The 23,956-nt window shown below is 49.0% G+C and overlaps 1 protein-coding gene across 8 annotated transcripts in view; it reads left to right on the top strand.

Moving 5' to 3' along the window:
• The window catches only part of COL6A3 (collagen type VI alpha 3 chain), an 86,162-nt gene that overhangs the window by 36,086 nt on the left and 26,120 nt on the right, over positions 1-23,956 (top strand). For all 8 annotated transcript variants that reach the window (XM_027117352.1, XM_027117336.1, XM_027117344.1 and 5 more), the window contains 23 exons: positions 1,733-2,338; positions 3,690-4,304; positions 5,546-6,145; positions 6,788-7,125; positions 8,230-8,308; positions 9,310-9,455; positions 11,019-11,111; positions 11,623-11,676; positions 12,677-12,748; positions 13,873-13,899; positions 13,990-14,034; positions 14,154-14,207; positions 14,661-14,723; positions 15,322-15,387; positions 15,822-15,875; positions 18,073-18,108; positions 18,706-18,768; positions 19,263-19,325; positions 20,651-20,713; positions 21,602-21,664; positions 23,098-23,148; positions 23,338-23,373; positions 23,855-23,917. In XM_027117352.1, the coding sequence (XP_026973153.1) occupies positions 1,733-2,338; positions 3,690-4,304; positions 5,546-6,145; positions 6,788-7,125; positions 8,230-8,308; positions 9,310-9,455; positions 11,019-11,111; positions 11,623-11,676; positions 12,677-12,748; positions 13,873-13,899; positions 13,990-14,034; positions 14,154-14,207; positions 14,661-14,723; positions 15,322-15,387; positions 15,822-15,875; positions 18,073-18,108; positions 18,706-18,768; positions 19,263-19,325; positions 20,651-20,713; positions 21,602-21,664; positions 23,098-23,148; positions 23,338-23,373; positions 23,855-23,917 (3,350 nt within the window). The remainder of the gene's footprint in view (positions 1-1,732; positions 2,339-3,689; positions 4,305-5,545; positions 6,146-6,787; positions 7,126-8,229; positions 8,309-9,309; positions 9,456-11,018; positions 11,112-11,622; positions 11,677-12,676; positions 12,749-13,872; positions 13,900-13,989; positions 14,035-14,153; positions 14,208-14,660; positions 14,724-15,321; positions 15,388-15,821; positions 15,876-18,072; positions 18,109-18,705; positions 18,769-19,262; positions 19,326-20,650; positions 20,714-21,601; positions 21,665-23,097; positions 23,149-23,337; positions 23,374-23,854; positions 23,918-23,956) is intronic.

Genomic DNA, 23,956 nt, shown 5'->3' on the forward strand with positions numbered 1-23,956 from the left:
CCTCCCTGGACACTCGGGTGGGGAGGGCACAGTGGTGAACAGGCACATGCATCCTCACTCCCATGTGGTTCACATTCTACAGAACCGTCCACATCAAGGCTTGGGGAGGGGAACTAGGAAGGGCTCGCGGGGAAGGGGGAGGGAAGAGTAAAAGCAAGTGAGAGGAAAGTCGATGTGGGACGCAGTGCTGTTTGGGTGGGTGAGGGAGGGAGGGTGACTGGCACGGTGCTGCAGAGAGGGATTGCTTCCCTCGCTGATGTCCACGCAGAGTGCAGCTCGCCCTGCAAGGCTTCCCTGGAATGTTCTAGAGGGCTTGCCATCAAATGAATTTGGGAAGGCAGTGGGATAAATGAAGTGAGGGTCTTTTTGGTTTTGGTTGGGCCCTAATTGATATGTGTTGTGTATCCCCAGTACAATGAGGGAACACAGCATTTCCCAAACTTGTTTGGCTGCAGCAGTCCTTTTTCTTTTTTTTTTTTTACTTTATACTGGAGTCTAGTTGATTTACAATGTTGTGTTTGTTTCAGGTGTGCAGCAAAGTGATTCAGTTATACATGCACATATATCTATTATTTTTAAAATTCTTTTCCCATTTAGGTTATTACAGAATATTGAGTAGAGTTCCCTGTGCTATACAGTAGGTCCTTGTTGGTTATCTATTTTAAATATAGTAGCGTGTCTATGTCAATCCCAAACTCCCAATTTATCCCCCCCGCCATCTTTTTTTACGGTGCATTGGAGGTACTGGTACTCCCAGGAAGGTACTTCAGAAATGCTGTCATCGTGTGTGTGCAGCTCACTTATACACAAAAGCCTATGTTTCTACAACAGTACGACTCCTGGTCTATCGGCTCTCCTGCTCTTCAAGATGACTGTTTTCTACCTTCTCCTTCTCCTGCTTCTTCTACACTTCTCCTCCCTCAGCTTACTCTGAGCTGGTGATCCTGATTCCCATTTCACTGAGAAAATATAAGTAAATTGGAAAAGAACTTCCAGAAGCCTTACTGTCTGTCCCAGCATCAGTGTCCATGTCTCGGCTTCCTCCCGTTACTTGGGTGAACTGTCCCTGCTTCCCTGGGCAGCCTCACCACTTCCCTACTCAAGGGTGTCACCTGCAACTCTCCTCCTCTCTCCTGCATCATCAGTTCTCTGACGTACTGGGTGATTCCTTTCATGATACAAACGCAATGCCTTTTCTTTTCTCGTAAAGACTCTCCCGTGATGCCCTGCTCCCACCTGCAGCAGTGCTCCAGGCTCCTTTATAAAGTGTTGCTGTCTACAATTCTTCTCTGGACACACCCTAACCTGTTGTTTGCTCTCCCTGCTCCACAGAAGGTGCTCTGGTCAAGGTCCTTCCATCTGGCAAATCCCAGTAGTCAGTTGTCGGGCACTGTCCCCCTTGACCTATGAGTGTCATCTGTCACAGGTTCGATCCCCTCCTTCCCCAAACCCCATCCCCACTCGGTCTAGACCTGGCTCCTGTGTGTCTAGGTTCTTCCTCCTGCTGACTTACTTTTCCTTGCCCTTTGCTGCTTCCTCCTCTTCCCTCTGACTTTTAATCACTGAAATGCCCAGGACTCTCTCCTGGGACTGGTATTCTAACTCAAATAGTCTGAATTAGGATACCTTACCGGTCAGGTGGCAATTCTCTGACAAATTGGGAGGCTGTTCATTAACACTAAGAATTTGGTGTCAGTGAAGCTGAAGCCCTATGGTAACGTTTGATTCACAGGTGTCGGCGGCAAGAGGGACGTGGTCTTCCTCATCGATGGGTCCCAAAGCGCCGGCCCCGAGTTTCAGTACATCCGTACCCTCATCGAGAGGCTGGTTGACTACCTGGACGTGGGCTTCGACATGACCCGGGTGGCCGTCATCCAGTTCAGCGAGGACCCCAGGGTGGAGTTCCTGCTGAACGCCCACTCTAGCAAGGACGAGGTGCAGAACGCGGTGAGGCGGCTGCGGCCCAAGGGCGGGAGGCAGATCAACATTGGGGGCGCCCTGGAGTACGTGTCAAAGAATATCTTCAAGAGGCCTCTGGGGAGCCGGATTGAAGAGGGTGTCCCTCAGTTCCTGGTCCTCATTTCTTCCGGGAAGTCTGATGATGAGGTAGATGAATCGGCAGTAGAGCTCAAGCAGTTTGGCGTGGCGTCACTCACAATCGCAAGGAACGCAGACCAGGAGCAGTTGCTGAAGATCTCCCTGAGCCCTGAATACGTGTTCTCAGTGAGCACCTTCCGGGAGCTGCCCAGCCTGGAGCAGAAACTGCTGACACCCATCACAACCCTAACCTCCGAGCAGATTCAGCAGCTCCTGGCCAGCACGCCCTACCTTCCTCCAGGTAAGGTTGGGCGTTTCTTGTTCTTTGTTGTGTCTTTTCAAAAAGATATAAAAAATAACAGGCTCTAAGGCCATGGTGCTCACAAGTAAAATTAAAATAACGGGACACCTGAGATTGAACCAGCTGGGTCTATTGCTTGTGGCAGGGAGGAAGGACAACACGCTGGTGAGCCACAGGGCATCTCAGCGAGAGGGTGTTAGGAAGGGTTTATGATAGGACTTGAACTCATCATAGATGGCTTGAGGAAATGGGACTTTGCCCCGGATCGAATGCTGTTGAGAAGGAGTAATTTTATGATTGGATATCTTACCAAATCTCACAGCTAACGCTGAAATTGATACAGAAGCAGTGGTCACACCTATGATCCAGGATGGGGAGTGTCCGGTGATTTTTGTTTCCTTTTTGTCAGTGTTCAGATATGATCAGGGTGTGGCTGTCTCTGATACTGATGTTCTGTGAAATCTTTTATGTGCCACTGGAGAATCCAAGTCCTGGCTGTGTATGCCTGGCCAGCTTTTCTCTCTCTCAAGATAAATGGTTCAATTCCATGACCTGCTCAGCTTTTGCTGTGCTATGTTTCCACTATAAGTAGCCAGTGATTTATGAGGCAAATGTTGAATTTGTTGAGAGGCAAGATATGAGCTATTTAATAAATGGCATCCAAGAAGTACCTAGAATTCTAATTAATAGGAAGCCATGGCTCATCTTTCCTAGGACGTTTGATTAATTTTATAGTTAAAAATGGATTCATGCAAAGAAAATAGGGGCATAATAGTGAAAATAAAAACTTCGTATAAATGCTAGAGATATGTGAGAAAAAGAAATACTATGAATCAAACACCAGGAATGATGGTGTGGCCTGCTGGAGCGAGTTGGGATTCTCCGGGCTGTCACTAGCTAAGTGGTGGCCTTGGATGAAGTGAGGGCCTTTGTCCTCAGCTGTCTCTTTTCTTGCACAACAAAGATGTTGATGCTGGTGATCTCAATCCCTTCTGGTAGTAACAGTTCGTGATTCATAGATTATGGTAACCCAGGATTCGTTTCTAAGTGCTGTTTATATTTTTGAAATGAGTTGTAACCCAGACACCAAAGCCAAAATTAAAATTGAGTAAACTCAGAAAGAGAAAGTTTTGGAGAACTTAAAATATTTCAAGAAGCAGAAATTGTTTTGATGCAAAAGGCCCAATTTGTAATGATTGATTAAAAAAAGCCAAAGAGATAAACACATGCACATCGGCTTATAATTTTCATGTCAATTGATATTTTGGTGCAACATAGAGCAAAGTTCAGAAACGAAACCAGATGCGTGCCAGTCTTGTACTGAGTTTTCCTTTTTCCTTTTCATCCACAGCCGTGGAGAGTGATGCTGCAGATATTGTCTTCCTAATCGACAGCTCTGACAGCGTGAGGCCGGACGGCATTGCACACATTCGGGACTTTGTTAGCGGGGTCGTGCGGAGACTTAACATCGGCCCTAATAAAGTGAGAATTGGGGTCGTGCAGTTCAGCAATGATGTCTTCCCAGAGTTTTACCTGAAGACCTATAAATCCCAGGCCAGCGTGCTGGATGCTATACGTCGCCTGAGGTTCAAAGGGGGGTCTCCGCTGAACACTGGCAAAGCTCTGGAATTCGTGGCAAGGAATTTCTTTGTCAAGTCTGCTGGGAGCCGGATAGAAGACGGGGTGCCCCAACACCTGGTTCTGTTTCTGGGTGGCAAATCCCAGGATGATATTTCCAGGTATTCCCAGGTGATAAGCTCCTCGGGGATTGTGAGTTTAGGGATAGGAGACCGAAACATCGACAGAACGGAGCTGCAGACCATCACCAATGACTCCAGACTAGTCTTCACGGTTCGGGAGTTCAGAGAGCTCCCCAACATAGAAGAAAGGGTCGTGAACTCCTTTGGACCCTCCAAGGTCACCCCTGCACCTCCGGGAGTGGACATGCCCTCTCCCTCACGGCCAGGTATGAGCTGTGGTACCCGGGATGGCAGAGCGGGACACCAATTATTTTCTTTTTAATTGAAAAAAAGCAGTTAGCATTCATTTTAATAATTTTCTTCTCTCAGGGTTGTGGCTGCCATACAATTAGAAACTAAATACGGGAAAAATAATTGAGTTGAAATTGTAGGAGGAATAGAAGGAAACACATCTCAGAAAGCATATGGTCATTGATTCTTCCATGAGCTTCCACGAGGCTAATCATAGCCCCATTGAAAGGTCCTATAAAAGTGCATTGAGGGTTAGCCACAGACTCATTGGCTCTCAGAATAAAATGGCATCTTTGAAGTTGTTCAATCTACGCCCCTCCGAACATGATCGGAAGTCAGCCTCTCTCCTTGGTGGGGTCATGGTCCAGTCAACCCTCTTTCTTTGGACTGATATCATCGGGAATTTAGAGCTGTCCACCTATAGCTTTGACCTCATGCTCCTGGGTCTGACCTTTGGGGCTGCCAAGAGCAAACGGAGTCCCTCCACCAACCCACGTCTTTCTTAGCTCCTACCCCAGGTGATAGCCCCTCAGACATCTGGAGCAAATGATTAGGGCTGGTTTTCCATGGGGCATCTGCACTCCACTTAGCTCTTTCATGTCTTCCTTCTGTGCTGGTGGTGGAACATCTCACGCTGCTCCGGATTCCCTTCTCTCTACTCCAGTCTTGATCCCTTGATTGGAACCAGGGAATTATCTCCAAATGTCATTGAGTGTCACAGGCTCCAACAAAGCTCTTGGCATGCTGGCTGGTGATCCTCCAAAGATGCATGGAGTCTGCTTCCCATTTTCCAATCTGTTTCTCCCAGCCCTCCCTTTCCCCGTCTCTAGCACACCTCCCCCAGCTCCTTCCAGACACTATCATTTATTTTTGACCAGGAGGAAAGTGTGTAGTGGCATTTCCTAAAACCCCTGATATCACGGACTGTTGAATCCATGGCATACTCTCATTTTGCACGGGATAACTGGGACTCAGTTCCGCTGAGTTTTCATGTCTCCTTTCCTTTTGTTTAGGTGATTTATCATTTATCACCTAAACATGTTTTGAGGACTGTGAATTCAGGAACTCTAGAGTCATGGAACAGAGTCCAAGGTGTCCACTGTGAATGAATTACAGGAATGCCTTATTTTAATCATTTTATGTTCTGTGTTTTTGCTCTGGATATAGAAACCAAATTTCTCCTTTTTTTTTTTTTTCTCATTGTAATCATCTTTAGAGAAAAAGAAAGCAGACATCGTGTTCCTGTTGGATGGTTCCATCAATTTCCGGAGGGACAGTTTCCAGGAAGTGCTCCGTTTCGTGTCTGAAATTGTGGACACGGTTTATGAAGGAGGAGACTCCATCCAAGTGGGGCTGGTCCAGTACAACTCTGACCCCACCGACGAATTCTTCCTGAAGGACTTTTCCACCAAGGAGCAGATTATTGATGCCATCAACAAGGTGGTCTACAAAGGGGGGAGGCACGCAAACACCAACGTGGGCCTGGAGCACCTGCGGCTGAATCACTTCATACCAGAGGCAGGCAGCCGCCTGGATCAGAGAGTCCCGCAGATTGCCTTTGTGATCACCGGAGGAAGGTCGGTGGAGGATGCCCAGGAGGCGAGCCTGGCACTCACCCAGAGAGGCGTCAAAGTGTTCGCGGTGGGCGTGAGGAACATCGACTCAGAGGAGGTTGGGAAGATCGCGTCCAATAGTGCCACGGCGTTCCGAGTGGGGAGCGTCCAGGAGCTGTCGGAATTGAGCGAGCAGGTTTTGGAAACTCTGCATGACGCGATGCATGAAACCTTATGTCCTGGTGTGCCTGATGTTTCCAAAGGTAATGCCCTTTAGGTGCATATTTTCAACCATGTCCTGTCGATGTTGGTGAGTTACCTGTTTACCCAGATCCCCAGCGCTGGCCTCTGGGCTCCTATAGCATCTGGTGTGTCAGGCATTGACTTACATCCACGTGGGTTGGGTCCTGGTTGTCACCTACCACTGTGATCAGATGTGGTTCCAGGATAGGAGTGGATGTCTGTCTCTTCTTGCTCTTACCAGATTTACTCCCCATCCCCTACTCTTTAATCTCCTAAATAATTCAGACTGATTGATGCCTGTTTCTGTTTGTAGGTTTATCAGACCAATTATTTGAGATCAGAGGGTTTGCGTCCTCAAGTGTGTTTAGTCTAAAGCACAAACTTGGGATGCACTTAGATAGACACTGACTGTATATGTTACCAAAGTTGATTAATATCAGGAGAGCGAACGTACTGAATGGCCAACAGTTTTGGCTCCGAAGAGTCAGTGTGAGTTCTCCCAGTGAGAGAGGCAGATCTAATTGCTTCTCAGAGCTCACGCACAGAAGGTCCCATTTTGCACTTGAGCGTGGTGTCCTGGTCCACGCCCCGAGCTGTGCCTGTAGGTTGAACACATCTCGGCAGCTTGACTTCGAGCTCACGGCCTGCTTTTCCCTTTACAGTCTGTGACCTGGATGTGATTCTGGGCTTTGATGGTTCAAGAGATCAGAACATATTTGTGGCTCAGAGGGGCTTTGAGTCCAAGGTGGACACCATCCTGAATAGAATTAGCCAAATGCAAAGAATCAGCTGCAGCGGCAGCCAGCTGCCCACGGTGCGGGTGTCCGTGGTGGCCAACGCGCCCTCGGGCCCCGTAGAGGCCTTTGACTTTGCCGAGTACCAGCCAGAGCTGTTTGAGAAGTTCCAGAGCATGCGCACCCAGCACCCCTACGTCCTCACCGCGGACACGCTGAAGCTCTACCAGAACAAGTTCCGGCAGGCCTCGCCAGACAGTGTGAAGGTGAGGACGGCTGCCTCGTTTCCGCTTCCTGGGCCATCTCTGGGTTTTACTGGGCAGGGGCAAACCTCGATGCCCAGAAGCCCCCTCCCCAAACGGTTCTTCTATAGATGCTCTTCATGTTTGATGGGGTTGGTGATGCCTGTATGTAAGAGTCCTTTATTATCAACTGGGCTGAAATGGAATATCTTCTTCTAGTTTTACTAAAGCTCTAAAAAAATCTTGGAAATCAGTAATTAAGCTTGAATGCATTGAATTTGTGAGTAATTCATGTTTAATCATAGTCCTGACCATTAAATGCATTATGTTCTCTATTTGTATTTACTTTTATCTCTCTCTTTCTCTGTATTGGTTCATACACACACACACACACACACACACACACACACACACACACACACACATGCACGCATGCACAATCAGTTTGCTAGGGCTGCCATAACAAAGTTCCACAGGTTGGGTGGCTTAAACAACAGGAATTTATTCTCTCACAGTCCTGGAGGCTGGAAGTCTGAGATCAGAGCGGCGTCAGGGTTGTTTTTCTGGAGGTCTCTCAACTTGGCTTGGAAACGGCATCTTCTCCTTCTGTCACCACGTGTTTTTCCCTCTGTGTCCTAATCGCCTCATCTTAGAAGGACACCAGTCGTATTGGATGAGGACCCACTCTAATGACCTCAGTTAACTTATTGGCCTCTTTAAAAGTCCTATTGCCAAACATGGTCACACTCTGAGGCACTGAGGGTTAGGACTTCAAAATATGAATTTTGGAGCACGGGCTACACAAACACACACGCACGCATGTACACACTCATGCAGACGCATGATTTCTAGAAACTACATCTCCTAAATAAGAGAATGAGATAAACTTTTTATTTCCATTGTTGACTGTGCTTTTTAATAAATCACGTCCTACCCTAACCCATTTACTTTATACCTCATTTATTGCACAGTATCAAGGAACTATGAACATGGGTGATTGTTTCTCAACCTTGGCCCCCAGTTTCCTCTGCTGTAAAGTGGAGGCTTTGAACTGGCTAATCCTTCTCTCAAGGGTCTGTGATGTTTCTTTTACTTTTGGCTGGCGCTTGACGTATCTTTTATCTTCAGGTGGTCATTCATTTTACTGATGGGGTGGATGGAGATCTGGCTGATTTACAAAGAGCATCGGAGAAACTCCGACAAGAAGGTGGGTTCTGGGGCTTTCCATGGGAGAAGGAAACCTGGCTGAGGCAGGCGCACTGCTGGGCTAGAGAGAAACAACTCCACCAAGGGACCCTCTGGGAGAGCGGCTTCTCTTGGAGGACACCTCATCCCGGCATCTTGGTCTTCTGTCGCCTGCCTGGGGCTACAGAATGGGGCAGCAAGGATCCCATACTTACACAGACAGCTCTATTACCAAGTCCTGGCACAGACCCCACGGGGTCTCAGGCTCATTCCTGTGGTGGGACATCTAGAAAGCATGATGCTTTTGTAAAAGAACATGAAGTTTTGATTCATTTGGCTGTATTATATAAGCTAGGAATTAATTTTATAGCAAAAAATCTTACTGTATTTTCCATTTGCAGTTATCACAGCTCAAAAATACTCCAACGTTAAGAAAAGATACACTTTCACATAAAATTTGGAAAGCATACTTTCCAAATTTAAGGTGACTGGTTTGTAATGATACCTGTTATCAGGTGTACTATTTGTTCACCTGCTTTGGAATTTGGTAGCACTGGCTATCAAAAAAGTGGATGTCCACACTAGAGGTTTAAGGAGAATTTGTTGAAGCAAATTTATCATAAGAATGTTCTATTTATTAGCTTGCTTTTCCAGAGCAATGGAGATGAGACTGCTATCATCTGACTTGGGAGATGTGGGATTTCAATTCTTCCCACAGCATACCTGTGTTACGTAAGACCAGAGCTTGAGAATTTACGTATGAATAAACTTCATGGTGGTGTTTCCTAGAGTTACATGAATCCATTTACTTACTGACAAATCAGAAACAATTGCTCAGAGGAGCCCAGAGGTCCAGTATTTCAACTCTTCGGAGCAGCTAATCCGTGTGATTAAGCAAGTTTCCGTTAAAGGCCAAATTTTATACTGAAGTTTTCTTTAAAAAATAAAAGAGAGTCAGGAGGAAAAGCACGGAGGCTCTTGAATGCCTAGGTAAGGCTTCTTAAGTGTACCTGTCCCCCCCAGGCGTCCGAGCTCTGATCTTGGTGGGCCTTGAACGTGTCGCCAACTTGGAGCAGCTGATGCAGCTGGAGTTTGGGCGAGGATTCACGTACAACCGGCCCCTGAGACTGAACTTGCTGGACCTAGACTATGAACTAGCGGAGCAACTTGTGAGTGTTTTATGTATCTACACACAAACTGGTTTAGACAGCACAACAGTGGGCATCTCAGGATAAGGCAGTCAGTCATCACCAGGCAAATGGAGGAGAGACTGCTGGGTGGGCAATTTAATTCATGTAATTTACTTGGGACCTACTTTGTTGCCATAACATGAGTCCTGGAAATGGAGCTATCTGAGAACTGGAAAGACGGCCACCCGGGCATGGGTGTTGAGGCAGCTGTCACCTTAGAGTTTCCTCTGCTCCCTTTAAAGAGACTTCTTTTCATTTATAAGATTGTTGAGAAGCCATAACATTGAGATTTGACCCTTCCCTCTGTAAACAGGAAACAGGGAAAACAAGAATATGGAGGAAACGAAAGACCATTTCTGGGTGGAAAGGGGCCTCCGTTGCCTTCTCTTCTAGTTTCCTTTGGAGCAAATGAGGGCTCCCCATAGGCTTCCTAATCCTCTTGGGTTCAGCCTCTCAGCAGGTGGGGTTAACGCCTGGGTTTGGGGGTGAGGCTGGGGGCTTTTGGGACATGAGGGGGGTGAGCGTTCAACTCAGAGGTTCTTTGGAGGAGGCAACGGTGCCCTGTGGGACGAGCTGACTCCCTCCGGCCCTCTGACCTTCTTCCCAGGGCTGCAATTCAGATTTTTTTATTGAGTGGAAGGAAGTTGAGTTAATTGACAAACCTAGGGCATGGGAGAAAGTGAAAGCTCTAGGAAATTCACTGCCAGAAAAGGCATTGACCATCATGAGTTTGGCAGGTAGAAATGTACTTTGGGTGTGCGCTTTCCCGCATAAGGCCGGGGGCTGGGATGGGAGGGAATGTCCAGGGTGTCTGATGGGCGCTGGAGTCATTGGTGACTGGCGGTGCGGTGCTTGTGGCTCAGAGGCAGGGATCCCACCCCGCAGCTGCTCCCAGGCTTCCTCCAGGCTGACGCCATGTTCCGTGACTCTGACCAGGGTTCTGGGGAAGGGCATACGGTCTCTGCTCTGAAACCACCTTCCATCCTGGCCGTCTGCAATGGTTTGTCAGGTTTTGCTTTCTGGAGTTTAAAAATATGTAAGCTGGGCTTCCCTGGTGGCGCAGTGGTTGAGAGTCCGCCTGCCAATGCAGGGGACGTGGGTTCGTGCCACGGTCCGGGAAGATCCCACATGCCGCAGAGCGGCTGGGCCCGTGAGCCATGGCCGCTGAGCCTACGCATCTGGAGCCTGTGCTCCACAACGGGAGAGGCCACAGCAGTGAGAGGCCTGTGTACCGCAAAAAAAAAAAAAAAAAAAAAAAAAAATGTAAGCTATACTTAACATCTGAAGCTTGAATATCTATGTTGGAAACTTCTAGAAATAAGGCCCAGCCTGAGGTGACATTGTGAATAAGATGCATTATCTTTGGTGGTTCTTCAGAGTCCATTTGTGACACTGTATCACCCACCCATGGCTAAGCCTTCAAGGGAGTTGCCGTAGGAGGTGACTATCTCTTGCTGTGGAGGCCGCAGTCCTCAGACGGCACATTTATGCCTTTTTTCTAGACATTTTTTGAGATCTGAACTTCGTTTTTTGTCTTGGTAGGACAACATTGCCGAGAAAGCCTGCTGTGGGGTTCCCTGCAAATGTTCTGGACAAAGAGGAGACCGAGGGCCCATTGGCAGCATTGGGCCGAAGGTACGGTGGTGTTACCCTTTTCTTACGCCTGAGACTAGATTTCAGAGCCGTCATTACTTTGGCTGGGGAATTTCTCTGCTATGATGGTGGGGAGATGCAAAAGGGAGGAGAAGGAACTAGCTGTGCTGTAGGACAGATCTGAGGTGCAGACCTTGTCCCTGTGTCTGCTCCCTCCTCCCTTTCCACTGGGTTCTTTTATGCATTGGTTCTTCATTTTATAAAATTATGTTAAGACCAGTGGCATCATTGACTGGCAGCCTCACTAGGACGGCCAGCAGGGATGCTTCCCATTTGCCTCTAAGTTATAGGAAACACACAGGATTTCTTGGTAGATCAAGAGCCTTAAAGATCCTGATAGAACAATTGCACTGAAATAATGAGTAGGAAACTGTCACGTTCCAGGGACACCGAAAGCACTGCTCTACCAAATGAAGGGGGGTGAAGAGAGGCTTAAATAGGAAACAGAGAAAACCACAGCATTTAACCAAGGAAATGATTGACTTTCTTCTAGGGTATTCCTGGAGAGGATGGCTATCGAGGTTATCCTGGTGACGAGGGTGGACCTGTAAGTAAAGGTTGTTTTATTCCTTAAGTCTTTATTCCCTCCTTGTTCTTTACACGTTGGGATTGAATTGTGGGGCTCCTCATCTGTTCCGTTTCCAGTCTTTTCCATCAGAAAAAAATTACTTTCTAACTTTCTTAACAACTTGACTCAGATTTCTACACTATGGAGACCAGCCTGAGAATCTGAGGATGACAAGTGTGGGTAGGAAGTGCAGGTTTTTACGTGTTCCATCTCAGAGGGAGGGGCTAAATGGCTCCTGAGACAGAGGACCACTGAGGATGGCAAACCAGCATCTACCAAATTCAGACATCCAGGCAGAGATGAGAGGCCGCTGGAGCTGGGGTGCAGGGGAAACCTGCACCGGGATTGCAGCGGTGACGCCCTTTGCAGCGGTGACGCCCTTTGAGGGCAGCCTCCCAGAGGGCAGTTGCCGGTATGGGTTACCAGTCACCAAGGGGTCCATTTGGGGGTGGGTAGAGCCTGAAGCAGGGCCTTCGGGAAGCAGAATCCTGCCCAGAAGTGGTTTGAGAACTTTTGAGACACTAGAACAAGGCCCAGCCCTGGGGTGGGGAGAGAGGGCCCCAGGGGGAAGAGTTGAAGCCCCCAAGGTCCCGTCCGGCAGTGCTGGGTGTCAGGGCTGAGCCTGGACCCCACTGGAGAGCTGGGAGCCCAGGACCATATGGAGAAGCAGCCAGCCCGAGGGTTCTCCACGGGCCCAGCCCCCACCCAGACCCAGTACCCTGAGGCCTGCTTATCCTCCGCCCACCAGGAGGTGCCCCAGACCCCACTCCCTCCAGGGGAGGGAACTGCAGGTTCAAGGCCCTGTGCAGAGGTCTGCCTGCGGGGCCCGCGGGCGGGGATGCTGGAGGCCCCGCCTGGCACATCAGCCCGCCAGCCAGTGGACTGCTTCCTAATGCACGCCTTTCACAGAGCTCCCTACTCGGTGGAGACACGTGACAAGAAGCCCCAACTCGCAAAATGCCTCTGTTTCTCCTGACAGGGTGAGCGCGGCCCGCCTGGTGTGAACGGCACTCAAGGTTTCCAGGGCTGCCCCGGGCAGAGGGGCATAAAGGTACAGTGACCCCCACGTGTGGGGAGGGGACCGTGGCACCGGGCCCCAGTGGGGAGAGGGCGGTCGGTGGTGCGTACAGAAGGGGGACACTTTCTCCAGTGCCTCCTGGGGAAGGAAGATGCCTGCCCCAGCTTCTCTGCTCAGCGCAGACAGCCAGTGGCCTCTCACAGAGGCAGCCCAGGGCCTGGCGGGTTCAGGAGCGCAGACCGTGCCGGGAAGGGAGCCTGAGGTTGGAGAAACAGTTTCGTATGGCAGTGTGAAGCAGTCAGGACACACTGATGAGGACAGACAGGATGTGGGCCAGGGCAGAGAGAAGGCCGGTGCCCGGCAGCTTCAGCCCCTGGACCTGGGAGGAGTGAGGGAAGTGGAGGGGGCCAGAGACAGAGGGAAAGGACTCATGTGCTGGAAGGTTCTGTGTGTGACATACTTGGAGTCAAGGGCTGATGAACTTTCTCCTCAATTTGCTGCCGTTTGAGAGACAGGCCACTGCAATGTTATAAAGGGGCCTCCTCGGAGCTCCTGTCCCGGGCCTTCACGGCCCAGCCCTCCTGCCAGAGAGCCAACACTACCCAAGTGCTCAGGTCCAGGCGATGATAGAGAGAGAGCTAGCCAAACAGGCGAATCTCTAACACTGAATTTTCAGACACTGACTTTTCTTTAATATAAATTTATTTTATTGATTTTATTTTTGGCTGCGTTGGGTTTCTGCTGCCGTGCGCGGGCTTTTCTCTTGTTGTGGTTCGCGGGGCTACTCTCCGATGCGGTGCGCGGGCTTCTCACCGCGGTGGCTTCTCTCGTTGCAGAGCACGGGCTCTAGGCGTGCATGCTTCAGTAGTTGTGGCACACGGGCTCAGTAGTTGTGGCTCGCAGGCTCTAGAGCTCAGGCTCAGTAGTTGTGGTACACGGGCTTAGTTGCTCCACGGCACGTGGGATCTTCCTGGACCGGGGATCGAACCCGTGTCCCCTGCATTGGCAGGCGGATTCTTAACCAGTGAGCCAGAGGGAAGCCCTAGACACTGACTTTTAAGTTGGGGACGGGGAGAGGGGAGCCCTTAGCCTATTCTAGCCTATGCTATTCAGCCTCCGGGAAGGAGCTAATGTTTCCTCTTTCCCTTCCCTTTTAGGGCTCTCGTGGATTCCCAGGAGAGAAGGTACTTAAGCTCGCTTTTCTTTTTATATTTAAAACTTTCCCAGTGTTTTGCCATATTTTACACTCACCTGTGTGTCTTGTCCCCTCACAGGGTGAATTAGGAGAAATTGGACTGGATGGTCTTGACGGTGAAGATGTAAGTGATTTTGGACTCTGAGTGCAAATTACTTTTGGTCCTGAAGATTCCAGTGACTAACACCTCAGTCTGTGGTAGAAATTGTGCCAGGAATGACATTTTATCATTGTCTTTGGCAGGGAGACAAAGGATTGCCTGGTATTTCTGGAGAGAAAGGGAATGCAGGAAGAAGGGTAAGTATATTTCTGCATTGTTACTGTCATGGGAAAACTATGAACATTTCACTTAGGGATTATTTCTTTTACTTGTGTATGTTAAGACCGCTTCCTCCAGGCAGCCTTCCCTGACCTCCTCCTGGGGTGCATCCTTGGCATCTCCTATGTCCCTTGTCAGCTGTGACATATTTGCATTATATTTTTCTTGTTTGGAGAGTCCCATTGGGCAAGGACTGAGTGTGTTTTGTTGAAATAAATCCCCAGCGCCTGGCACAGAGTGGGTCCCCAATAAATACTTGTGGGTTACCTGAAGTATCTGGAAATAATTTTACCTTCATGGAAAATGAGTAAATGCAAATGCTGAAACACTGTTCTTTTTAAGATTTGTGATTGGAAGAACGCAATTTTGAGGGTGAGATAACTATGTGAAACTCATCTAATTCTCAGTCTCTGCTTGTGGTTTTTATTTAGGGTGACAAAGGACCCAAAGGAGACAAAGGAGAAAGAGGGGATGTTGGGATCAGAGGTGACCCGGTAAGGGGAAATCCTTGTCACCGATTTGAGACTTGAGTCCGGGGAAAGGGTTTGTGGGGAGAAGTGGGTTGAAAGGAAGAATTTTACTCTTGAAATTGCTTTAAAACATGTTGGCAAAATATGTGGTTTGCCCTTTTCTTAGAATTTTGGGGTGGCTGGAGATGTCTTTGCCCTCTCGCTGCAAAGATAAGTCTTTGCAAAGCCTCTTATGTGAAGACCCGAGAAGTTTCCCTAAAATGTGGTCTCGGGACACTTTAAGTTCGCTTTAGGAAAAGGGAAGAGTTTGCAGTTTTTCTTGCTTTATGGGTCTATAAAACCTGTCAACAAGGGACCGTCACTGGGCCAGCCTCTTCTGGTCCAGACCAGGACAAGGCAAGAGCGAGCCTGGCCACCATCCTCCCAGGGGGAGGAAGAGCCATCTCCCCCCCTGTTTGGGGCTCAGAGTGATTGCTGACCCCACGGCAGGCATTATCTGGAGATGGGATGTGGCCAAAATGACTGGCATTCAGACCACCACTAATATTTTCCTAGTCACTGACCCAGCAGCAGTGGCTTTCCCTGCACACGTGGCTTACTCCCCGACCTGTTCTCTTCTCAGGGTAACTCAGGACAGGACAGCCAGCAGAGAGGACCCAAAGGAGAAACCGGAGACATCGGCCCCATGGTACAGCGCTCTGTGTACCTGGACTCCCCCTGTGCCGAGAGCCCGAGAAACTAAAGTCAAGCTGGTTCACTGCCAGCCCCGGAGGCCACAACGTGGTCTTTAAGGCTGTGGATGTACAAGGCTGAGGTTGGGAGCAGGAAGCCCCGGGAAGCCAGTGTGCACACTCGCAAAGCGGTCTCCAAGAGAAACAGCAACAGCCCCTCCCAAGAGGGGCTTCCTCTCGGCAGAGTTGTGCCCCATAGATATTTCCAGAAAGTGCTCATCAAGCCTGAGCCTTGTGGGGGGCACAGTGCACCTGGGTCTAAGGCACCCCCAGAGTGTGCGACTGGCCCTGTGTGTATCCATTCCTTTTCCCCAGCGTCTTGTGTGATATTTGAGCTACAAGTTCTTCTTTGCAGACGAGAATCTTACGTTAATTTTCTTTCCCATGACAGGGTCTCCCTGGGACAGATGGGGTGTCTGGCGCGCCTGGAGAACCCGGGAAAAGCGTGAGTGCCTCTTGGGGTTTGCGGGGGCTCTGTGGTGATATTTACTTAACTCTGCTAGACACCCTTTGGGGCAGAGCTGCTCAGCAACGTTTTATTTAGGGAATTTAAGGCCATTTCGGAAACCATTGTCCCCCACGTGTTGCTGCTTCTGCAGACCCTTCATTCTTATCATTCACTCTGGACTCCCCCGGCCTGCTTCCCTCCCCTTCCAAAACATACTGAATAGACGCTTTTAAAAGTAATATCTTTGCTGCTTTCGAATATTTGGCCGGGCTTTATCCCACTGAATGTTTAAAAAAATCTAAACAGAAACACAAATACAGAGGGAGTGAGGGGATAAAGGGCGGGGAGGCTGATGGGGTGTATGTTTGTTTTGTTTGATAGTTGTTTTTCTCGTACTGCTGTAACTCCAGCAGTGAAACCAGAGTCAATTTTCTAGTGAATCGCGTTTCGCAATTGCTTTTTCAAGACGTTTCAGAAATGCCTGTTGTAGACCGCTCAGTGCACGCTTCGTCGTTGTGTCTTGTTGAAGAATTGCTGAAGCCAAAGGGAGATGAATGATCTTTGGGAAGCTGCTTGAGTGCTTCCAGGGCCCAGGGTTACACGGAGCTCAGACCTCCTAGCTGGGAGGAGATGTGTCTGGAAGTCTGTAAATTCTCACGGCTGGTTCAGGGCGCTGGTGGGTGCCTGAGAAAGGCGTCTGCTCAGCATCCAGCTGGGGACGGGGGCCAGATCGGGGCCCCCTCAACCCTTTCCCCCATGGCAGTCACATGGTTAGGGATCTGCAGTGGACGATCAGAGGGTGTGTGCTGACAAGGGCTTTTAAAAGCAATGACTCTCAGCCCCAGGCAAATGATATACTATGGGCTTAACCTTGCTTTGAAAATTCAGAAGAAAACGTAAATTTTGAAAATACTATCTTAAAAGCTTTTGAGTATTATTTTTGAATAATGCTGTTGATTTCTACAATGAAAAAAAAACCATGAGGAAAACACTCCATTGTTATTATGTGCTGAACAACTTAGTTCGTGAGTAGAGCCAGAGCCTGTTTCCATGGAGAGACTTAAAATACAGTCAGGCATACAGTTCGTGTTAATTCTATGCACAGGGTGCCAGTTTGGGTTTGAAATCAGTGTGGTCAAGTTAGGGCTGTCTTCCCTTAGGATATCACTAAACCAGGCTCACGCCCAGGTGAAAGGCATCCTTCCCCTGGGCTACCTCACTCCTCACGTGGCCTGAGCACAGGTGGCCTCTGGTCACACTCGGTGAGGTCCCCTTTGGAAGCGGCAGGCAGATTGCTACTCTGTGGAGAGTGGCCTGGCCGCGCCCCTCCCCCTCTTGTCCATGTGTCATCCCTGGAAGGAGGCCAAGGTCTTCCATTAAAGAAGCTGCCATTACAGTGAATCAGGGCAGAAGGGTGGCCCCGGAAGATCATGGGGCTTGTTCACTGGGTGAAGAGAAGGTGGTTCCTGGGTTGATGCAGAAGATAGGCCAAGCCTGTAACAGGCTGGTGCCTTACAGACTCCAGAATTCAACCCCTAACCTTGCGAAGATATATCCAGGATGGATTCCCACCCCAAACCTTTCCACTGAAGGGGAAGCCGTCTTGAGGTGGGAATTCATGGATCACTTAAGAGCGAGCCCACGTTTATTTGAACTAAGGTTCACTTCTGGAGCATCGGGGAAGATACTGCCAAGTCATGAGCCCAGACCAAGTACAGCCAGGCTTTTAGGTTCACATACGCCCACGCTGAATACTTTACTTAGCCGAGTGTGTGTTATATTTGGCCGGGACAGTGTGGAGAGTCTGGGACTCCCTTCCATTATAATTAACGTCTTACCTCTCCCTCCAGTTAGGAAAATGGAAGAAAAATAGACAGGTCGACCTTCCTGATTCACATTCCTTACTTGAAACTGTCTGGGGCCGCGCAGCCCGAGGGGTCCTTATTTTGGTTGGCAGGTCTGAAGTCATCCTCAAACCTTCCATGTGGAGGATTGACAAGGGCAGCGTGGAAGGGCTGGGCAGGAGGGGAGTGCAGGAGGAAAGGTGTCCCTTCACAAGAGTTTCCTCTGGGCTGGGTAGGCACAGTGTCTGGGGCCCGGCAGGTGTCGTGAAGGTGCGGGTTAAGTCCCAGGGAGCCTGGCCTCCCCCAGCCTCCCCGCCTCCCTTTCACCGTTGGTGTGATTTCTTCCTCAGGGTGGCTTTGGCCGAAGGGGACCAGCAGGGGCTAAGGTAAGCCTCAAAGTCACCATCTCTTTGCTGTCATCACAATGTCAGTCACTGTGTGCTCTCGGGAGAGGGTCCCCACCCCACCCACAAGTTAAAAATTACTCTCTCCTTCACCATCAAAGCTTGTAGCTCCCATCTTTTCCACCGTCTCCTTAAATGTAGCCTCTTCTATAAGACTTGCAGAAACGGTGATGGCGGTGGAAATGATTATCAAAATGCAAGTGACGGTGGGGAGGGGAGAAGGGAAAGGAGATGACTGGGGAGGCAGCGTCCTGGGGACCTCTTGCCCATGATGTGCCCACTTACCTGGTCATCAGCAAGTCACCTGTCTTGGTGGCTCTGTCCTCTCACCTGTGCAAGACAGGTTTGGGTCCCAAATAGCTTCATGTCATGAAGTCATCTTGAGGAAAAGGTGAGGGAAGAGTGAGAATCGATCCTAAGAGTGCAAAGTGGTTCCAAGTATTGAATGTCTCTCCCTGGAGTTATGGCGCTCTCACTTCTGACCCCTGGTACAGCTGTGACTGCCTCCCTGCACCCTTGTGCAGATGTGACTGTAGAACAGAGGGCTGACCCTTCCCTACATCTTCTCTTGTTTCAAAGGGCAACAAGGGCGGTCCCGGCCAGCAGGGCTCTGTGGGAGAGCAGGGGACCAGAGGTGCACAGGTCAGTACCCCCGGTGTGGTTGCGTGCCTTGTGACATGTTCCCAGATGCCCTACCATTTTTAAAAAATTGAGGTGACCATTGCTTTTACAAAATTGAGCACAAAATTCATCTTTTAAGGTGGCGTTTAGCACATCCCCAATGTTGCAAGACTATCATCTCTATCTAGTTTCGAAACATTTTCATCGTCCCGCAAAGGAGACCCTGTACCCATTAGGCAGTCATGCCCCTCCCCCAGCTCCTGAGAACCAACTAACTTCCTTTCAGTCTTTGTGGATTTGCATATTCTGGGCCTTTCATATGAATGGAATCATGTAATAGGTTTTGTGTCTGGCTTTCTCGCTCAGCACCAGGTTTTTGAGGTTTATCTATGCTGTAGCTGGTGTCAGTGTTTGGTTCCTTTCCATGGTGGAATGATATTCCGTTGTGTAGACACTATGGCAGTCATGGTGTGTCACCTCCACACGGCACTTCCGTTGGCATTTTACTTTTTCAGGGTCCTCCTGGTCCCATCGGTCCTCCAGGCCTGATCGGTGAACAAGGCATTCTCGGGCCTCGGGTAAGTCTGTCTTGATCCCACCCCTCTCTTTAGCTAAACGGGTAGCATGTTGCCCCAGCAGGGTGAGAGTTCCATGTTTCGCGAAGGGAGGAACAGGAGACAGACCCCTCAGCCCCACTCTTTGGCAGCACAGACCTGGGGCTAACCTCAGTCCTCGGAGCAACTGGCTCGTTCACCCTGAGGAAGTTAGAGGGCGTTTTTCTTGATGCTCCGGGGGCTAAGTCCCAGTGCTGCCCCTTCCAAACATAGGCCACCTGGGAGGTGAGCAAAGGAAGGAGGGGCCTCCTTGCAGAAGTCTTAGGGTGGATCTGCAGAAAATCAGATGAATCGACCAAAATTCTCAGATTACTCTGTGTTATTTCATATTTGGCCCCTGGAAATTGCCCCTGCAGTTTGGTATTTGTGTAAGGAGCTCCCCATCCTCAAGTTCGACATGGAAGATGTCCCTTAAACTTGCTGTCAATGCAAACATCAACATCTATCTTGGCTGTTATCCATGATGAGCAGAAACGTGGTGTAGCTGAGCTAGGACCGGGTGCCCATACTCTGGTGTCCCTTGGGTCTACTAGGAACAGGGAGCCATCTTATAATTTGTTACAGAGATTAGTAAATGACTAATAAACTGGCAATGAACTGGCCTGGGGCGACATAGACGCGCAAGAATGTTTTACAGGGGAAGCAGGAACTTTGTGAGAGCCCCTATTTGCTTGGAAAGTCCTTCCCAAGTTTGAAATCTGATAAATACCTATTTCATTTTAAATATTTATTTAAGCTCTGATTAGTCAAGACTTTAAGATGGTGCACGGGTGAGTTGAAGCTCTTCAAATAGTTAACAGTACAAACAGCTGCCACCACCTGGATCTGCCGCATCTGTCAGGGTCATTTCTGGGCTCTGCAGGCTGCACTGCTTTTGAAGACCTATGTTCCTTTGTTGACTTATTCACTCACTCGATGAGAAAGTGTGTATAGGTTTCCAAACCTGTAAAGTCAGGTGCTCGTTGTGGAGGTGCAGAAAGGGAGAGGAGGTAAAGCCGTATAAATCCGGGTGTTTGTCCCCTAGTCGGTAACTTAGGAGGTGAACGTTAATTGCTGAGACGTGTGCACACCTGTGAAAACTGGTCACACTCATATTTTAGGTTTGCACAAGCCATCTCCATGCACGTTTGCACTGGGGTCTCCAGGGCTGAGAGTGGCAGAGAGCTGCAGGATCTGACCTCCACACAGGAGCAGCAGGGGGTGGGGTGGGGCTTGCGGGAGGCGGGCTTCCACCGCTTTGGCTCCGAGGGTGAATGTTTCACTGACTCTCTCCTCTCCTCATGCTCCAGGGAAGCGGGGGGACCTCAGGTGTTCCTGGAGAACGTGGCAGAACCGGGCCCCTGGGAAGAAAGGTTTGTCTGGAGCTCGTGTTTCCCCAGGCCTGGGCCTGGCCAGACACCATGTCACCGCTCCTTCGTTTGTCAGTCTGTCCAGCTGCTTGGCTTGCATATCCCTTCTCCTCCCCTCTGGTCTTTTCCACCAGGCCTCCCCTGTTGACAGTGGCTGCGCCAGTGGGATCACTGTCCCCGCCTTGAGGGCATCCATGGGCTGTGTGCAGTGGGTCGGCCTGCGTTCTCATAACCAGAACTGCCAGCTGCTGCTGAACTGCCCTATCTTTTCGAGCACAGGCTTGTGAGGACAGCTCAGCATCCCCAGGGCCCTTGGAGCACACCAGCGGCACTAGGACCACTTCCGTATTGCACTGAATATTCTCCAGATATTGACGCTGTGCACAGCAGCCCCGCTGGCCACATGCAGCTAACCCAAGGGTCCCAGAGCCCGGCTGCTTTGGATAACAGCAGCTTGCTATATGCAGGCTGCCTTTCTGTGAGCCTTGAGAACGACTATTCAGCAGAACCAGTCTGAGAGGCAGCATTTTCTTGGGGAAAGCAGTGTGTTCATGTGACTCCAGCCTTGCCTCTCCGCCCCTCGTGGGACCACTGGCTTTCACTGCTGACTCCCCGCCTTCCTCTATCCCGTCTCTCTCTCTCCTCCCCGTTGGCACGTCCCCGTGCCATGATGATGAAAAGAACAAACACAAGCCTTCCTGGATTCTCTTCCAGGAGTCCACACGTGGACATTGCAGTTTAAAAAATCATTAACATCAAAATCTAAAAGGTGAAGTTAGCAGCTTGTGGCCACCCTACCGATGATGTCACCCAGAACAAGTGCAGGGCTTGGAATCACATTTTAAATCGTCCCAGACCCACAGGTGTCTCAGCCCTGTTTCTTATGTCTAGGGCGAGCCCGGAGATCCAGGACCCAAAGGAAGCATCGGGAACCAGGGTCCTCGTGGGGAGACGGTAAGATCAACACGTGCACGGGGCCCAGGCTGCCGCTGACTCCGCTGAGGTGCTCAGGAAGCAGGGGGATGTGGCCTTGTGCTGGGCTGGGCTTTGTCATTGCAACTTGGGTTGGTTCCACAAAGAGACAGCTTGGTAGCTGCTTCTTATATTACTGGGGATGTGATTGAAAATAGTGAAACCTGCTGCTTATAAGTTTCAAACTAATTTTTATTTCACTGGAGGAGGAGTGAATAGAGACATTTTTTCTTGATTTCTTTCTGAGAAGTGAATGTGGTGGTTTACTGACCCTTGAACCACCTTCATTTCAGGTCTTGCAAATGCTTTTGGAGCTCAACTAGATGGGGCTTTTCTGCAAAGAAATAAACGTCCTTGGTTTAAAGTGGAATGGGCTTTGATAAGATCTCAATTCAGGTTGAAACGGTTTGTTTTGAATGAGACATCCCAGCAATGGAAATTCTAACTTTGAGAATTCATTTTAAAAAGTTATTTAAAAACACCCTAACTGCTGTCTTGCAATAACGTTGTAACATACGTTTCTATCCGGGAAAAAGAAATCTCCAGTACATTGGGAATTTTTCTGTAAAATGAGTCATTACACCTAAAAACTACATTAAGTGGACCAGGTTGATCTGATTCACAACCCCAAAGCTTGAAAATACTTTTCTTGTGTTTGTAATTTCCCTACAGCTAACTGAAATTTAAAAATCCATGGCTATTACTGTCTCAGAAGCGGAGGGGAAAAAAAAAACAGACTTTAAAATCTACTCAAACCATTGAATGAAATCTCTTCCTGATTCTGTTTCTATAAATTTGGGCCAACAGCTCTTTAGCTGTTTAAAACTGTAAATTAACTAAGGAGCATGTTCTGTGCACGTTTTAGAGATATTAATGTATATTTCATGCAAATTCTTTTGAAATGATCAACAGTGTCCAGTTTGGAAAGCCCCCCAGGAGAGAGTGATAGGGGCAGATCTCTGAGTACAGGGAAGTGGGTTTGGGGAAGGAAGGCAGTCTAGAGGCATGACCTGGAAGGAAGGGAAGGGGCACCGGGGAGAGGGGAGTAAGGGCTGAGCACAGAAGACTCAGGAGGGCGCGAGACTGAGTCTTGCGTTCTTGCTTTGAAGTAGAATCAAAGACTCATATATGCATAGATCAAAGAGTCCTATCAACTCTAAGATTCCCTGGTTCCATGCGTCTTTCATTCTACACCCAAACAGCATCTTTACCAATAGCTTGTAGTAGTTCTTTAGTATAGACACGGTCTTATTTGCACTAGAGGGTAGGATAAGACTAGGACCTATTCCTTGAGCTGTACCTTGATCTGGGAACATTCCAGGGACACAAAGACCCACTGCTCAGGGCTTTAGAAAAAGAAGGTCATGGTGTGCCTGACAGGGGCACCTGCAGTAACGCTGTCTTTCCACTCTTAGGGAGATGATGGACGAGATGGAGTTGGCAGTGAAGGACGCAGAGGCAAAAAAGTATGTGTCTGCCGAGGATTCTTGAACTTCTGACATGCTGTATTTTTAAAGAATTATCTCTCAAAATTGAATTGTAATGTAGCGAATTTTTTCTCTTGGCGATGCTACGGATATATTTTTTCTGCTCGAGAATAATTTGTTAGATGATTTTAAGTTGGCATCAAATATTGAGTCGTTTATTTTTTATAGGGAGAAAGAGGATTTCCCGGATACCCAGGACCAAAGGTAAATATTCCCCTAGCGGGTAAACAGCATCATTGTTTTAGGATGAGTCTGATGTGACCATGGACTGAAGGTCACCACAGCTTGGGTCTAGTCTTCAGTCAGACACTTACTAATCAAGTGACCTTGGGAAAGGCCCACCCTCTCCAAGACACTCCCTCATCAGTCACATGGAGATGATAATATGCCCTTGTCATGGTGCTCGTGAGGATTAAATGAAGTGGTACTGCAATAAAATACTTTATAAACCTTAAGATGCTAGTATAATCTGTATGATGTTATCATTAATGTAACTTCTAAGTCCAAGTTCAGTAAGCTTAGACTGAGTCTGCAAATGCCACAGCTGCGCTGGTAACTTGGTGGAAAAATCCATCAAAATTAGCCATTTGGCCACGCTGGGAAGTGTGGTCCAGAGGCCCCCAGGGACCCTCAGCTAGACCTGCCTCTCAGAGCTTAATGTGCTGCTTCCTGGCTCTCTTCCCAGGGCAATCCTGGTGAGCCGGGGACAGATGGAGCCCTGGGACCCAAAGGCATCAGAGGCCGAAGGGTAAGTTTGCCTGCACCTTCCTGGTAGCAGGTCTGAGCG

The sequence above is a fragment of the Aethalodelphis obliquidens genome, unplaced genomic scaffold, assembly GCF_003676395.1.
Source record: "Aethalodelphis obliquidens isolate GAN/ISIS:26980383/991018 unplaced genomic scaffold, ASM367639v1 scaffold2, whole genome shotgun sequence".
NCBI lineage: Eukaryota > Metazoa > Chordata > Mammalia > Artiodactyla > Delphinidae > Aethalodelphis > Aethalodelphis obliquidens.